At 38.8% G+C, this 18848-nt stretch overlaps 1 protein-coding gene across 1 annotated transcript in view; it reads left to right on the top strand.

Annotated features, from left to right (window-relative positions):
- CSMD3 (CUB and Sushi multiple domains 3) overlaps positions 1-18848 on the top strand; it is a 2682374-nt gene that overhangs the window by 1051834 nt on the left and 1611692 nt on the right. The window contains exon 7 of the mRNA XM_069220640.1: positions 5250-5327. Within this exon, the coding sequence (XP_069076741.1) occupies positions 5250-5327 (78 nt within the window). The remainder of the gene's footprint in view (positions 1-5249; positions 5328-18848) is intronic.

Raw genomic sequence — 18848 nt, 5'->3', positions numbered from 1 at the left:
CATGACCTTTCAATGGCATTGATACAGCCCATGTATATACTTTAGTTTTCGATGGCATCAGTCGTGGCAATGATGATTGCTCATTATATTTCTCCTCTGGCATAATGTTTATTGACACACCACTGTCAGTAATGAATGGTATGGAACAACCGTTTACTTTCAGTGTAATTTTCGGAAGATGTTTGAATGACTTTGCTGCTTTTTTGTGTCAACTATTCTTTGATTTGTATTTTTTTTCACATGCGGCCAGTCCAACGTGTAAATCTTTCTGAGGTTAACATCAACATTACACAATCATCTTCTTCACTTTCACTTGGTATTGATATTGAAGAACTTATGATGATGATTTAGGTGACAAGTTACTTCATTTGGTGTTGATTTGTCTAATTTACTGTTATCGCTTGGCCTTGTGTGCTTACGTCGAATGTGTCTTCTGGAACACCCAGGTGGCCATTAATTTTGTCTTCTTGCTGTAGCACACTTAATTTGTCCTTCGCTTGCAAACCGTTACAGTATGGTTGTCTTTCTCACAGCCTTTGCAAATCTGTCCAATTGCCGAACATTTACTTTCGTGTGGAAACAACAATCTACACCTGAAACACAACTTATTTTTCTGTGGAGACATCACCCTGTGTCCGTCAGCTTTGTGCTTCTACCTACTTTTTATGTTCATGCCTGACTCACTTTGAACACCTCCTGCCTCGCTATCAGTAGCTTGTTGATTAGCATGCTCTTCAGCTCTGGCCTCCTTGAAGACTCACTCCAGACTAAGAGTTTCTCTCAGCATTCTTCATCTGAATGAATCTGACAAGCATCCGTCAGTAACTTAGACACATGTTGCATCCTCATTTTTAGCTTAATTGAACCCATAGTGTTTGAGCGTATCTAGTCTCTCAATAAATTTGTCTGTGGTTTCACCAACTCTGTCATTCTTGACTGAAAATGTCCCATCCTTATTCTACACTCAGTATTGGATTTAATTTGAGATTCAAGACTAATTTAATTTGACTGTATGTAACGTCATTAGCTTTCATCATTTTCTTTATAACTTTTTTACACCTTCATCAGCAAGATTTTGGAGATTGTTAAAAAAATGTTTGCTGTTTCTTCAAGTGCATCAGTGAATTGATCAAATGTCTCTATCCAAGCAGTCCATTTGTCGCCAATATACTGCTTCATGGTGGTATCAAAGTAGTTTTAAGAAGATGGCAGCATTATAACTGCTTATGGGATTGTGTGACACTGAAAATTGAGAGTGCCATCTCTAAGTTCTTGTGATGCTCTGGCCTCTGGGTCATCTTGAATAGTCAGTGGATCTGTGACCTCTTTCTTGGTCTCCTTTGGAGCCATTCACTTTTCTGGAGACTTCTGGTATTGTGCTGAGCTGCCACCCAGCAGCTTTGGTGGTGTACCACTTCAGGTATTGGACAGCTCAGTCAGTAAGCACAACCCGTGGTTCTTCTTGGGTCTCCTCACCCACTGCTGCGGTCATAGAGCTCTTCTTTTTGAGGCTCTGGTAAGTGTAACAACAGTTTGCTTTATTATCAATTGTTCTATCAGCTAGCATTTTTATCTTTCCTACTTGCAGTTGACTATGATAGTTTCAGTGCCTCTTTTCCGTATCTGTTTGTTGCCACCTTTATAGTTATTACTCCGTACACTGTATACCTTTATGTTACGTAGTAGCGCTGTACCTATCTTTATGGCCTTGCCACCAGTTTCTTGGAAAATAATGAGTACAATTCTCAGCAAAGCTTTCTTTACCTTCAAATGCTTCAAGCCGGCTGGAGCAGCACTGTGACTCCACATATGTCAAATGTTGACTTCACTTTGACGGAGGCACATATGGCATGCACAAGCACTTTGCTTGGACTACGGCAAACTGTCTGGGAGATCTGTTAATCTTTGGGTTAATTACCCCCTATCTCACTGCCAAATGTAGTGTCTTCCCCACCTGGGATGCCCACCAATAACTACGACACCCATGGAGCTGTACAGTACATGCCTTTATTCGTCTGTGTGTAACCACAAATTCAACATTCTAAACCTGCATTCACTTCACCACATTTTAACTCTTACATCATAGCTCCATGGAGTCCTTCGGGAACTAAGAGGGTTCCGTCATTCATAACTCACATAACACTACAGTGTGCAATGCAATGGAGTAGTGCAGGAGTCTGCAGGGTGGAGAGGTACACATGTCCAAAGAGAGGGAACACTGGAGGGTGGGTTGCCACCAGAGCAGTATTGAGTTTTTGTGGCAAGCATTTTCAAGCAAGTAAACATAAATATTGGAAGAAAATGAATAAACACTGATATTTTTGTACTTTGAAATGTACACTGAAAACAAATGCAACAAACAATTTGATAAAGCGAATGTTGGTGCTGTCTAGACTATTAGACTAAATTTCTATTTTTGAAAAAAAAGTAATAGACGATTTTTTCTTGAACTGTTGTTCCAGTACTGCCTACTGGCCCGTCCAGAGCAAATAACGAGTATTTTCTTTCTGTGAAAGGTTGTAACCCTAACTGGTGATGCTGCTGGTACCTCGAAGTATGTAGCACAGAAGAAGAAGACTGAAGGGAGAGTTTTTGGTAGGTCACAGTAGAGATGGGTGCTACTCAAATATATAGAAACAGAGGACTGTGGGGATGAGATACTCTAGGAGCATTGAGTGAGGAGAGCGAGAGGATCCCTACTGAAATTCTCACATCAGTGCATGGCTGGCTTTTCTTTTCAAGGTTCTGACCTTGCATTCTGGGACTTGTAGTCTATTGTAGTGATATAATTCTCATAATGCAAAGAAGAAGTCTGGACTGCAGCAGCAGCCGGTGAGCATGGCCCTGGGAATCTTGGCAGGCATATGTAAGGAATCCATCCAGGATCATAGAGGGAGTAAATTCTTCGGAATTGTAGCAAAAAAGATGTGCTGCAGGAGTTACAGAACTAAGGATGTGGGAGCTGTAGCAAAAGTAGAAAAGGCAGACTAGAAAAATTCGGGAGGTAGGTGAGAGGCTGTGCAAGTTTGGTAGAAGCAATACAGGACTCAGCAGTGAGACAGTAGTGCAGGTGCTAGGAATAATGAGACAAGAACAATATCCCACTCCTGTACTGCTCATACCCTAATTTAATTCCACAGTGAATACATTTGCATAGTCTTCTTCAGCCTATATAGAAAGCTTACTTCCAAAATAAATCCCCACACATGTTAGCTTGAAATGGGCTCTCAAAATCATAAACATTTTGGTCGGAGGGGAAGGGGGTTAGAGAGGAGTCAGCAATCCAAAAACTGAAGACCGCTGCTTCACCATGAAAAGCTAGGTCCCGTTTATTAAGTAGTGCTACTATAAACCTGTTTGGGCATTATGAAATTTTAAATAAGAATTAAAAATTATAATAGCATATAAGGATATAAAATTATCATAGTTACCAGTAATTACTAGCTCTAGCACTCAACAGAGCCATTAGACAGACATGCCAATATAGTCTGAACAAAAGCATGCAAGCAAGTATGAAAGCGTGTGCCTAATGCCAAGGAACAGTGTGGAACTGTAATTGTGCTTAAGTACTAGTGATTTTGCTGCCTGATTTACAACACGAACAAGTAAAATCCCAAATAAAAGTGTCTAGGGGCCCAAATCGAATAGTTCCAATAAGAAACTACATATCTATGAAAGACAAAAAAAAAACTCAGCTCCTGAAAAAATCTAAAACATTAGGGCCCTTATTAAAGAGTTAATGGCACACTGCTGGTGTTAGAACAGTGCCAGTACTGGGGTATCATACTAAACATGTCATAATCACTCTAAGCAGCCAGTGCACGTCTCTTCACCATCACCAGAGCACTACACTGTCACTGCCCTCACCACCAATGTGCCAGATTTTCCAAGGCTTTATCCTGGGTCAATTGAAAATGCCAATCACCTTTACTGATCTAAAATCTATTACTATTACCAAATTAGCTAAAATAGTACTATCCTGCCAAAGGTAAATTGGTGGTTTAACTTGTGGTTAGTTGTGTTACCTGCTGTGTCTCATCTGTTGTCTGGTCTAAGGCCTCAAAAAACAGGAAGGCAACTTTATCTGTACTTGGCATTGCCAGACTTCAGCAACACTGTAGTGAAATCAAATATTAAGAAGCCATTTTCAGCATCATAGCAAATGTTGGGTGTCTCCTTTGTGTGATCCCTCTTTACTGGGATAGCCCACAACGGCGGTGAAAAGTGTTGAACACAATCGCCCCCCATTTACTTTGAAATTATCCTTGAACCCACTGTTGCACAGAATGGGGCTGCGTGTTTTGAAAGGCAATTTTTTTATTTTTTGGCTTGTCTGGTAAAGAGAATACTTCATTCAGTTAAAAAAAAAATCGACCTTCCATGCACAACTTAATGGCAATAAATAGATTTCCAGGAATTAGAAAAAATAAATAAATATGAAAACCCTTTAAAAAGTAAACAGAAGTCTGGAACACTAAAGCACGTGAATTAAAAACACCCTCACCGTTTTCACAGTGTTACACTACTCGGGTTAGTGCAAAACACCAGTACTGGATTTCTGGAAGATGTCCTAGGCCATTAGCAAAATCTATTCTACTTTAGCTACTGTAAGTTTGCAGATGTACTACTCGGGGGCCGCCACAGGGAGCGCAGACATCGGAGTGGTCAGTGCTAAATAATATGCTGCACAGCAAATAGACATTTTCCAAAAGTCGGGCATGCAAGGTAAATGGTTTTGTGTGCAACTGCACCAGCTGCACAACTGCAAACATTATATAACCAGTTTCTCGAACATTAATTGTGAATTTTATTGAACTATGGGCTTTGGCTTCAGGAGGGTCATGCCCAAGTTGAAAATAACATCAGGCAGGGGAAAATCTGTTTTTGTTAGCAGTATGTAACCATGGTTAGAAAAAATGCATGTTTCATTATCCACTGTTAAATAACACACGTGTGCAACCCCTTCACGTTTGCTTTTTTGTGCACAGACAACATTCTGAATAAGCATTAACTGAAAATCGAGGTAGGTTAGGTGCCTCCATGTTCATCATATATACTCATCTATGTTTGTTATTTCCATCACATTATTTTCTGCTGCTGTACTCTCTGTTAGGAAACTGTTTGAAAAACCTACCAGAAAGACATCTCCTTAGTTCGACATTTTGCATACTAACAACACTTAAACATATGTTATCTTCTGGACTGTTTGACCTGATGTGTTTTTTTTTATTGTTTGTTTTCTTAACTAGTGAAAAAGTCCATAGATTTTAAATCTAGAGGATTTAAATTGTTTCCAGGGAAAGACATCAGCAGCAAGTTTTCTATCTGTGAGTGCACTCCTTTTTTCGTTACTTGTTCTAGCTTAATGGTGAACTTTGTGATGTGAGTGTTTATTGTGCAATGTTCCCTTTTTACAAATCGTAATATAAGATTTACGTCTAAAAACACGATTTTTTATTGTATAATAGTTTGCATGGTGGGTTTTGTACATTTATGAAATCAACTGACAGTGTTAACGGTAGAGAATTACCCGAAAATGATAGGTAAATAGCATTACTTTCCAAATGGTGTAAAGGATTGGGGTTTGTGAGGCACCCCCTACATTCCGTAGTGAATATATCTATGTTTTTGGTGTAAATCTACATTTTAAATTATTTGGATTTGTATCCTGATATGAGATTAGAGCTGGTATAGCATTCATGTGGTGTACATTCTTGCAATTTTTGCAGATCCTTGCTGTTTCATCTACTCATTGCATGATTTCATTTCTTCACAAGTACAAATGCATGACTTTGTTCTAAATAAAAATATTTTTGTTAATGTTGTGATAGCCTTAACGTTGATTTTGCTTCTTAAGCATTAACTGCACATCACGTTGTTACATATGGCACTTTGCATGAAACTTCAATGAATTGTAGCTTCGATGTTTCTGCTTGTATAAAATGGCAGTCAATTAAATCCTTTTGTTCAAATGGAGACATTAAAATTTAAAGTTCATAAAATGTGGAAATGCATATTGTGGATCGAAAAAGCAAACACAGCGATAATTTAAAGCTGGTTCACATTAAAATAAAAACACAATATGCAACATTTGATACAGCAGTCTCACCAAGTTGAAAGGATTTAAGTTTTTCAGCTGTTTTTCTTCCTACTTGCACAATAACGTGTACCAAAATGCAGACACTGACGTGTTCAAATAGCTGTCAGAGCTCAGTGACACTTAGACATGCCACCCCTACCTTGGACAGCATCGCCACTACCTCAGATAACTGGTTCTGCTGACTTATATTTAAACAGTAGAGAAATTCCACTTTGCTTATTCGGCACAGCGAGAACATACATTTATACACTTACCATACAAGGTACTTGGTACTTAATCAAACATAATCAAAGACAGTAGCCTAATGGATGAATTATACATTTAATTATGTATCAGTGTTGGGTACATTTTATAACAAGGACATGCAAGTATCCACCATTTCGAAACATGATTCTCTCACTATATTGACCTTTTAAAACATAGTACATGAAGTATTCCAGTGGTACACAAAATACTAAGATAAAAGAAAAATCATACTCATTGGATCCTATGAAAAAAAAAAATCGCAAGCAAGTAATGATTTTGCCTTGTAGGGAATGACAAAGATTTTTTTGTTATTGATCATGTCTTTTTTAACGCCCATAGTAAGAAATAAGCCAACATCAACAGACTTATGTAAAAAGAAAAAGAGTGCTTCCTTTATTCTGTGCATCCTAGTTAAGTTGTAAAACTGGTTATGAGTTTTGTTTTTTTCTTGTCTTAATGATACAGGATATCTGGGAGCACATATATGCTTTAAATAACGGCATTTCAGAGCACTAATGTAAATGTAATATGCATTATGTACGCTTTACAAGGAGTTACTATAAGGCATCAAATGTAAAACAAAAAGTGACTGTTTTTGGATTCCTTCCAAACTGAGAACACCCTTTTCAGATAGGTTTTTCACTGAGAACAGTGGCTGTGGTCTAAGATATATTTGCATGAATATTGATAAGCTTTTTGGCGAGAAAGCTGGAACCATTTTTTCCACACTGTAATTGGGTTTTTTATGCTACAGACAAAAGTCTCCACCTGGTCTAAGTACTTGGGATCCCATATGTGCACAAACATCACCTCCTTGGAAACCAATTTTTAACATAATGCAGTGACCAATAGCGTAACTAACCATTCAAGTTTGGAAATGTCTTGTCACTGTTTTCAACCTCATGTTCTGCATGTGTCAGAAACTTTGATCCATTTTTTGTCAAAATCTGCAAATCATGCATTAACAGAAAGATTTTATTGCAAGTTCATCTAATCCATATTTCACAGAAAATGCTGCAGGTTCCGTAGACCTTTATAATAGGTTTCAGAAATACTTAAAAATGGTAAACTTGCAGACAAATAAATGTTCACCTCCTATTTTCAAGGCTGTATGAAAGCTGTTGTTTACTACATTACCTCTGTAAAAGATTATATGAGATCTATTTAAAACAATGTACAGGAAATGGTATTGTAGGATTTATTTCTACATGTCCCCTGTGAATAGCACATCCACTGGAGGGTGTTAAACGACAATAAAAAAGTTTAACGCCTCTTTATATAACTTATTTAATTAATATTGCCATTTTATATAATGTGAACTTGGCCCAAGGACATTAGAGTGCTTTATATGAAGGCTGGCAATCATACACATAAAAAATGTTCTATAAAAATATAAGTTAACTTAACAGAGACAAAATGGCTTAAGTCAAACAGATAGGATAAATGACTGAGGACATAGGTTACTTTACCCAATGTATATCTGAAATAATAGGATTTTTAGTTTCTTTTTAAAGGTGACATGATTACTTGTAGTGCCTAAGCCTGGCGAGAGTGAGATCTAAACCCTTGTTGCCCTACTAAAGAAGGCTGATTTCTTACAGTAATTGTACTCAAATGTTGGAGACTTTAGGAGAAGGGATTAAGAATTGCTTGAACCCCTCTTTATCACCAGAGAATTGCTGCTTTCCAGTAAGATTGGTGGGACTAGAATTGAGAAGAGGTTTGTGGGTGATGCATGCCACATTAAATTAAGCTCCTAGTGGGGGCTTATATTGAGTTCCACTGGGGAGATGTTGTAGGGAACACAGGATAGGGGAGTTGTGGTTAAATTTCCTGAGACAAAATGAGTGGTTGCATAAAGTATTATTCACAGGAGTAATAAATTACACTTTGGCAGACCAACGAGGATTAAGTTCCTGTAATCCAGGCAGGAGAGGAGCAGAGTGGGTGCTAAGTGCTTTAAATCCTGCTCTTGAATTAACTCATGTGTCATTGTAATTTCAGCTGGTGGTGAGAATTCTTGGTCATTGTTATAATTTGTTTCTGAACATTGAAATGGTTGTCGAGGAAAAATACCAGAGAGTGGCACTATCCACACTAGCTGGTGTGCGGTCCAAGGGAGAACAGGATTTTAGCCATTCTTTAATGGGAAAACTTGAGCTCTTTGGCAAAATCAGTAAGAACTATGTTTATATAGGGTTGAGTTTTAAGTGATAGTTTGCCATACACTTCTGGAATATGTACAGGGCAACTGTGAGTACAATTATCTAATTTTGGGAAAAAATATTTAGATAAATCTGGGTATCATCTGCATATCGTCGATACAGATTTCCCAAGCTTTTCAGAATCTCTCCCAGCAGTTCCAGTTTTACATTGAATGAGGTTAGAGGTAAGATGAAATCCAGAGGGTCTACTTGTCCAATTTAGATATTGCTAGAAACAGAGCTACCTATTGTCATTATGAGGGCAATGTTTGAAAATGACTTAGGTGTGCACTTGGTTTGCACTTTCTACAAAGCCAAAAGCTGTATCAACAGAAAATTGCAAAGTAGACCCTGATTTTCAGTATTACCCTTACAAATAAGATTACAAAGAAGGTAGTTGGACAGCATTCCAAGGTTACATGGATGACAAAAAACTCCTACTGCAACTTTCTCCAATCAATTTTCAATAGAGTACTCATGTTCAAAGTAGTTGCGAAAAATCTTTAATCTTTAATCTTTAATCTTTAATCTTTAATATGAATGTAGACAGCCAGTACAGAGACATTCCCCTTCAGTGTATGCAAAGGGAGGATATGTTGCTTTTAGTAAACAAGCTGGAAATGGTTGCTGCTTTTACCGTTTACCCTCCAAACAGTGCTGATCCCTATATTGTTATGGAGATTATAAAATCCTGGTTTGGGGGATGAATTGTTGACACGCTGTTCTAAAATATACAAATTCAATCTGTAGGAAATCTAAAGTAGTCATCTTTAATATTCAATATTAATTTACCCTCATTCACATTCTTGGTCATGTGACCTCAAGCAACTGCCGTATATAAATGTATCACCAAATAAATAGTAGATTGCCTTCTGACCATCAAGTCTTCCTGGCTCGCTCAAAAGTTTGTCCATTGTTTTCCTCCTGCTGATAATCATTTGTGGGCATATCCTTTTTTTTCTGTTTCTATATGATGTCCTTTCTCAGACAGACATACAGCCTGTACTGTTGTGAAAGAGAATAATGAAAAGCACTGCAAAATGGAGATACTGCTTATGTTCACTTCACTGCTTAGCTTCACCTATGGTTGTGGCCACGTTAGTGAAGGTGTATCTTAAATATCTTATATGCCATAAATAAAAGGTTTTTTGTTACATTTATCACTTCAAAAGATCATTTTTTGTAAAACTTAAGCAACTCCCACTTGTAGTTTTTGTTTATAATAGATGCAATATGCAAATTAAGATAAAACGTTTTTAAAACATTTTAATTTCAATGAATCTTTGTTTATGATTTTTTTTAACTTCTGCTAAATTAGGACACTAAAGATGTTTTTTTTTTTACTTTTTGAAATTGGACATAACTCCTATATTTTTAGGGGCATATGCTATAAAGCAGGGATAATCTTTTGGAAAATATGGTTTCCCAAAAAAAACATTTAAATAAAGTGATCTTCATCATTGAAAGTAAATTTATGAGACAGTGGAAAAAACAGATTTAAGCTCAGTGATTTTTATTTCTGGTGGACAATTCTGTAATTACTTAATTTCAACTATTGAAGTAGAAGGAAAAGATTGCATTTTTGATAAAGTAATAAGAGTTAATTGGTTGAGAGGGATGGCATTTGAGTTAAGGGGGAACCAGTAGGAAAGACAATACATCTAGAGGAAGTGCAGGGAGCACAGCAGAAAAATTCACAGAGTAGGCTGTATATGCTCAACAACATGTTGGGAGAAGGTACACTGAAGATGAAAAGGAGATCACACAGTGGCAAGAAACCATTGTCTGAATGTTTTAAACAAGGACAAAGGATCAAAAGTAAAGCAAAAATAAATGGATAGCCACACATAAGGTGCTAAATTATGTTGACGATTGAAGGAGCATGAAAAGATTTATTAAAATAAAATGAAAGAGAGGCTAGAATTTGAAAGCCACCACAGAATTCAAAATTTGATGTTAAAGTGAAAATGCTAAGCTTTAAGGGTTTTTTAATGCTAAGGTAAAGTGTAATTAACCTATTTAGCTTGCTTGCTCAAGTTATGATTTCGAAGTTGTTTGTTTGAATTATGGTTTACGTTCCTAGCCATAATGTGCAAATATCAGTGGTTGTTTGGTTTTAATTTACAAAGCCACAACTCCACTTTTACTGTGATTTATTCAGTGAATATACATGTCTTTTCACCCATAATTAGGTGCTGTAACTAATGCTAACCTTGATGTCACTTTAGCCTTTGGCATTTTCACTTAATTTTGATTTTTTGATCACATACTACTTCTAACAGTTTCTTTTGCCCTACACAACTCGGTTAGCCAATGCTCACTGCTCATAGCCTCTTTTCCTCAGCCCAACCTCTTCAGTCATATAACATATATAAGAGTGTCTCTACCCCCACTCACAGGCCAGGCACCCCAGTATACCCTCCTAAGAACACTTTCTGGACCCGTGGAAGAAGAAAAGAGGACTTTGCAAATCAAAAGTGCTTAGCAGAACAACCAGCAGGATTTGGCTGAACAGGGGTATATGTTGTCAGACAACTGCTGGACAAGCTGTCAGTGAAGCTGTTGACTTTTGGCAAGAAAACTCAGAGAAGGAGAAAATTAGTATTTCATGCCCCCAGAGAAGGTCCATCAGCAGCCGGATACTTTTTGCCTCAGGGCCTGTTGAAGATTTCTACCTTTAGATTTTTTGGAGCTCAGATTCTTCCAGTGGGGCAAGTCTGCAGGCTGTAGGTAAAGAGGGCTCCACATGCTGGACCCCTTCTCAGCAAGGTCCCATTAGATTGGATATGATGTTGTCAAAAAGTTCAGAGCAAAGGCAACCTGAATCTTTAGTCTACCAGCAACACACCTTTGTCAGATCCGCATGGTAGGTTGGCCCCAGTCTGCTGTCTGTGACCTAAGAAGAGCATAGAAGACTAAGGGGCATATTTATACTTTTATGACAAATTTGCGTAATTTTTTTTTTTACATGAATTTGGTGCAAAACTAACTCCATATTTATACTTTGGGCCTAGACCCATCTAGCATCAAATTTATGGAGTTATAGTCATTTTTTGGACGTGGAAACCTACTTTGCGTCAATGAGATGCAAAGTAGGCGTTCCCGTGCAGAAAATGGCTCTAGCGCCACATTTATCGCCTGTGCTAAAATAAAAAAAATTGCGCTAAGCTTGCTTTGCACCATTTTCTAATGCCTGGGTCAGGGCAGGCGTTAGGGGACAGGTGGGCCTATTTCCATGATGGAACACCATGGAATAAGCCCACAGGTGCCCTCCACAGGCTCCAGGGACACGCCCACCCACACCGGAGGGACAGCGGAGGATGGGGGACCCCATCCCAGGTATGTATAAGTAAGTACAGGTAAGTATTTTATTTTTTTAAGTGCTGCTGGGGGCCCTGAAATGGGACCCCCTACATGGCACTGGGTGCAATGGCCATGCCCAGGGGACCCTGAACCCCTGTGCTGGACATTGGGGTGGTGGTCATGACTCCTGTCTTTCCTAAGACAGGAGTCATATGGTATAGATGGTTTTGCATCAGAAAATGACTACGCAGGCTGGAGTAGTTTTTGTTTTTACTCTAAACTGCCTACGTAATTATTGGGTGCAAAACCCCCTTCTTCCATAATGCCAGTCCCACCAGACTAACATAATTTTTTTACGCTAGCCTACCCATTGCACCGGCTTGCACCGTTCCAAAAATGTGGTGCCCGGCTGGTGCACAGAAATGGTGCAAACTTGTGCTAACTGTTTTGGTGCAAAACTGCATTAGTGCACCAAAAAGTACAAATCAGGGCATAACTTTTCTCTCCCTATTGTATGTAGGACAGAGAACTGGACAGCGTGGGTCAGTTGACTCAAGTTACAGGGAAAGAATGAGCAACAAGAGGTCTTTTCTGCAACTAACCTGCTGACCAGTTCCTTTTGGACCTGACTTAGAACGTACGCTGGCCTCTGCTGGAGTGAGTCTTGACCTCAAGTGCTGTTGTCTATGTCCTCAACCCTTGCTGGTGTCAAAGTACATGCCTCCTAAGATCTCCTAAAACCTGGGACTTGGAAAATGTTTGGCTTCAAAGACCCCTTGGGAACTGGGGCCAACCTGCCATGCGGATCTGACAAAGGTGTGTTGCTGGCAGACCAAAGATTCAGGTTGCCGTTGCTCTGAAATTTGACAACATCAAATCCAATCCAGTGGGACCTTGCTGAGAAGGGGTCCAGTCTGTGGAGCCCTCTTTAACTACAACCTGCAGACTTGCCCCACTGGAAGAATCTGAGCTCCAAAAAAAATCTAAAGGTAGAAATCTTCACCGGGCACAGGACCTTCTCTGGGGGCATGGAATATTAATTTTCTCCTTCTCAGAGCTTTCCTGCCAAAAGTCAACAGCTTAACTGACAGCTTGTCCAGCAGTTGTCTGAGATTGCTGCTTGTTCTGCTACGCACTTTTGATTTTCATTTCAGAGAGTAAGTCCAAAACAAAACTTCTAATCTGATTGAACCTGGTTTCTGTTTCCAACATGTACTCGTTCACAGACTGCCTTTAGTTGCACCTAGGTACCGGCCAAGCGTAATCAGATGACCTTGGTTTTTCACATTTAAACTTTAAAAATGTATACATGCTCAAAATATTTTACACATTGCCTCTAAGTTTAGCCTGTCTACTCCATGCCATAAGGTGTTGAGCTCAGGTAACTATAATGATTTTAATGTTTCACCCTCTAAACGTTGTGGTTATTACTTGAGATGGGTACCGACCCCTCTCAACTAATACAGCAATTTCTTACACATCTTCTTAAGGTAAATAATAGCCAATCACTCTAGAAACAATATTAAAGATTTAATAATCTGCTTATGTCATTAATGTCTTCAGGCCCTTTACATTTCTTACATACCTCAATACCAGTAAAAACATAATATCTACTTAATGTGGAACAAGTGTGACCACAAGCATATACAACTAGTGGCCTTAACAATTCTTAAGCTCTGAAGATTTGTTATGGGGCTGTCAGACAATGGACAATGAATCTCATACTTTACAGCACACTGTAAATTGTGGGTTTTTCACCACTGCATTTTGTTAAATAAATCCACTTGTAACCCACCTAAAATGTATAGACAATTTCATGTTACCATGTACCAGTACAATGTTTTGGTAGGTGACATACTGCAGGCAATGTAGTGGTAGTTCAACAAAATTGAGGTTCATGTTGTACAATTAAAATGCATAGAGCAGTACTGTCTTGTTACAAGGTGGCTACAGTGGAATCTAATGGCCATTTATGATTCTCAAATATTTTGGAGCAGTTTTGTGAAAAAAATTATCTGTATTATGTGAAGGCTGATAATAGTTTACCCTTTAAATGTTAAAAACAAAAAGATTTATTTACAGAAGAAATACAAATGGAGGCATGTCAGAAAGAAGCATTGACTGCATTCTCCGTTATCTGAATAAATGTAGCCTCTAAAAGACATCAAACACGTCTTTAACAAGTGTATATCTCAGCTTCTGAGTTTACGTATTTGCAATGAAGAACAGTAGAAACAAATAATCATTGCTTACGTGTTTATTCCACATTAACAGCTCGGATGGTGTAATTATAGGCCAGACTGAGGCATAAATAAAGCTAGAATGGTACAATATGACATCAGTCAATTTTGAATTATGGGGATGAGAAGTAATTCATCAGGCATCAACAAACAGAATAATTGCAGATGTCTAACAGTAGAAACAAAATCCTGACACTACTTCACTAGCAGAAACAATGTCAAACTACTGTCTTCCAGTGCACAGCATTTTATTCTGGTACATTAAAGAGCATGCAGCATTTCTCTGCTGCTCTGAGTACTTTGGTCTTGTTCTGATGTTCTTCTCTTTTGCTTGCTCATTTCTGTAATACTTTTCCCCTTAAAGATTGATGCTCGTCTGATCCCAGATTGAAGTACTGTATGTGTTTCTTTTCCAAAGGTTTTGATATTCCTGCAAAATATCTTCTACTTACTAGTCTGTGGGCTATCTTTGGCTTTGAAATAGGTTTCCTTGATTGGTTTTGTCAGGCTTTTCTTCAAACCTTAAATTTGAAGAGACCAATCAGATTTAGCAAGAAGGCACTGCACTGGGTGCAGTCAACATTTTCCATTGTGATAGCATCGGATCCAGTCTGCAAAATAATGGCTGGTGTAACTCTTGTGCTTTCAGAGCTGATGCCTCAGTCAGTCTTGAACTACTGATCAACTGTCCGTTACAATCTCCTGTCCAATTCCATGTCTTGAATTGCTTTCTGATTGTAAGTGCTCAGAAGGGACACACATCAAAACAAACGTGTTCTGTTATTACTCAGTGAGGTTCAATATTTCCTGCAGATTAGTCTCTGTCATTATGGTCTTTCAGTCTATATTACTATGTGTATTTGGAGCCCAAGGACAATACCAATATCTTCTCAATCTGGCACTTAGTTACCTTAATATTAAGCTTTGCTTTTCACAGTACTTTGAAGGCATCCTTCAGATTGTTTCCAGCTAGGGGCAACATCACTTTGTTGCCTAGGCATGCAATACAGAAGGAGTCAAAGACATTTCAGACCTGGGTCACCAACCTCTGGAAGCTGGCAGATGTAGTGGTTAATAGAAAAGGCATAACCTGAAACTGTAATTGGCTTTGTGGGATGTCTTATCCATCACACCAAAGAGCATGGTAATTTACCACTGCCTGCTGTGAAATCAAATATGGTGGAAGACATGAGGGGTCTTTAATTTTGCTAATTGTTCAATGAAACTGGCAATGAGGTGCATATCAGATTTTATAATCACACTCTAGCTGGAGAGTCCGTAGGAATAGTTATGGTCATCGCTACACTTAAAAATCGAACTACACCACTGGCAGTGGTACCATAGAGTCTGTTATTTGACTGCCATGATTTTCAGACATCTAGAAAGTCTGGCAGGTCTGCTAGAATGTCTTCCCATTCATCCTTACCTGTGCCCATTAAGTAACCTCTCTTTTGATACTTTTGGCCCCAAGGTACCCTAGTAGATAGCACTTTTGCCAGTGCCCATATCAGTTTCCTGTGCTACTCTGCTCCTGCCAATCATTCCCTGGTTTTGAGTTTAGGAGTGTAAGAATTGCTGTATAACAGTCCAGTTTACCCAAAAACACTGATGCACTTATTCCCTTATCCCTTACCCTATGCTTTTCGTGCATGTGCAGGCCTAATTCAGTAGGACTCTTTTTTGTGAAATATAGAGCCTAACTTGTCAAAATCTCCCTTATGTAGCTTCTCTCGCCAATCAGGAAAGGTGTACTCAATTTAGTCTAGTATCTCATTACATTTTACACATGGTTTGGTTGCACTATGGACAGTAGTAGGGAAAACATGCTGCCCGCTTTGGCTTTTCACAACTTTGGTGGCCACATTATAACCTCCAGACTCATTCTCGTGGTCTGTGACAGTTTTAGGACAGTATCCACCATCTCACTGAGATTGTTACATAAATCAGAGAAAAATCACCCCTAACATTCACCCTTGCAAGCTTAAGTTTGTCCTTGACCTGCATAGTGATGAGTGCAAGGGGAATCTTCATCACCAGTCTTTTTTGATCAAAGACCATCTGCCAATACTCATACTCACATTTATGTGGTAAACAATTATGTAGACCCATACAAACCTGGTCAAGTATCATAGGACTAGCTTAGGAGTCTTGTGAGATAGTTACTCTCTTGCCTTCCTTGTATAGATTGTGCAGGAAATGTTAGGCATTTGTCAGAACTTGGATAAGAATTTCATGGTCCCAAACCTACAAGTATATGAACTTCATGACCTCCTGAGTCTGCAGAGAATCATTTTCCTGAAAGATATCTATTGCAGAGTTAGTAATCTGCACGGGTAGTGTCTTGACAGGCACCCTTGCTGACTTATGTGGGCCTCAATTTCCCTGATCCATAATCCATTCTAATAATTTACATTCTAAGTCTGTAACTCCGCATGTCTTAAAGCCCTTGGGACTGACACTTGAGGCATTCTTCCCTCCTTTTAAAAAAAAAAATCATGGGATGTGCAAAAAAATCATACAATTGGAATGAAGTAATTAATCATTGTAAAATGCATTTACTTATGACCTGCTTTTGATGTATGCAATCTCCAAAAATAATTTGTGATTTCTGTGACTACATTTAGAACTGTCTTTAAGCCTATATCTTCTTGTTCAGCCTTTGGTTACCCACCAGTCTTATAGTAAAATGTTTTGCTTTGAGTCCACAACATGCAACAAATTTACTGCTTGAGAGTCCAAAAAATGCTAATTTCAAAGTATATTATGTCATATGCTGTCCCCCTTTTCCCCGTTCACAAAGCCACACCATGGGTGAGATGCCATCAGATCATTTTGCTAGCTCTTCGTAGTACCACACATCCATGTTTTTCCCAAGATTCATGCACCTTTCTCAGGATTTCCTTGAACTTCAAATGGAAAAAAGCAGAGGGCTACCCATATCCCATAAGCAGTTAATTCTCAGTGCTCACATTATTTTGCCTTTCATTCTAATTTAGTTGTATCACTTTTGGCCACCAGCGTAGTAACCCTACTGCTTTTGCCCCTTCACCTCGCTTGTGAAACATACTTACTCATACATTGACAGGAACATCAATATGTCCTTGCCACGGTATACATTTCCTGTATTTCTTTGGTGGCGTGACAGCATGTGGAGATACAGCTTACATTGGTGGAATTGACAAAGTAAGCACTGAAATATAAGAAACACTGAACCTATTCTACTTCTTTGGCACTTACCATATTTTATCCTTTTCCATATGCTCCATCCACTCTGAGACACTATTTTCTCAGACTCAGACAACCTGCTTTTCTTCACTTCTTTCCCAATCTAATTTGTCTGGAGAGCTGCAGCATCTGAGAGCAAGGGGCTCACATGACTGGTATGGGACTTTTCTGAAACTTCCAACCTACCAACAGTCATGTCTCAGTAAGGCACAGTCTTCCTGTTCTGCATGCCCTAATATTTCAACAAAGCAGTTAGAAATGCTGGCTTTAACACTGTTGTCTTAAGTCATCTAACTCTGCACTGCACCTCTGGTGACTCTACAGGTCTTCATAGAGCCCCAAATTATACATCCTGATCCATTTTCTTTTTTTTTCTGTTATAGATTTAAGAGTTGATATTTAAATACTTTCCGTAATGTGTCTCAGGGAGCAAGACTCGGATCTGCATTACTAGCCACAAATGTCAGATTTTTTTTTCCCACCACTTGAGGTTGCAGGAACTCCACAATATAACATTTGAGACTGCGAGTAATCCCTCGGTAATTGATATATAAAGAGAGAAAGCATAGCCTTTGCTGTTCTATTTAAAAGAGGATCAACACTTTGAAATAATTGTCCCTGAAGCCGTGGGCTCGTAAATACATGTTTATTAACAGAGATTAGCTCCAAAGATAACCAAGAGGAAGACACGGAGACTCCGCAACCGCCGCTCTCCTCCGCGCTCCCTCCTCCTTTCCTTGATTCTATTCCTCGTGCCGACACGTCCGAATTATCCTCGCACGGTGCGAGGAACAGAATCCATAGAATACTACACACTTTCACACCCTAACCTCTTGACTGTCTGTCTCTTCAAGCCACTGCCAGATGTATGTCTCCAGGGCTCAACCAGACATTGGGAAAACATTGGAGTAGGACTCAATGTCATACTGGTATCTTAGGGTCCGTTTTATGGTGTTCATATACTTCAACAGAGCAGCCAGGGGTTAAATATATGTATCTCTGAGCAGTAAAAATATATCCAAGCAAGGGGTATAAAACAGTTACATAAAGTAGCAAGGTAACACCTTCTGCTGCACTAACAGATCACATATACTATGCTGTTCACAATTATTTCAAGAAAATGCAAGATCACAATACTCCCACCAAAACAGTTCTTGATAATATTGCTTTACGTGATCACTAACAGATTGCAAACATTAGGGAAATGAAACGATGTATAAGTGGTGCAACCTGCATGGAAAGGAAAACGTGTTTTGGCATAGCATGATAGGGTACCCCATTATCTTCAGTAAGTAGCCATCCTTGCACATTTAAATGAGAGACAATTGTTAAAGATGTATAGCCACTCTTGAGCACGTATGTTTACATGGCCACCATGTTCTTGCTCAAGTGAAGTAACTTTAGGTGCATTGAACAAGTATGTCTCTTTTGCTGAATTGACTTAGCGATAGCAATTTTTAACCAGATTTTAAAAAACGTTAAATGTGTAGTTTTAAATAGGTATCCAGATTAGATGTGAAGGTTTTCGAA

Source organism: Pleurodeles waltl, chromosome 2_2, assembly GCF_031143425.1.
Source record: "Pleurodeles waltl isolate 20211129_DDA chromosome 2_2, aPleWal1.hap1.20221129, whole genome shotgun sequence".
NCBI classification, from domain to species: Eukaryota; Metazoa; Chordata; class Amphibia; order Caudata; family Salamandridae; genus Pleurodeles; species Pleurodeles waltl.
This window is presented reverse-complemented; position numbering and strand designations above follow the sequence as displayed.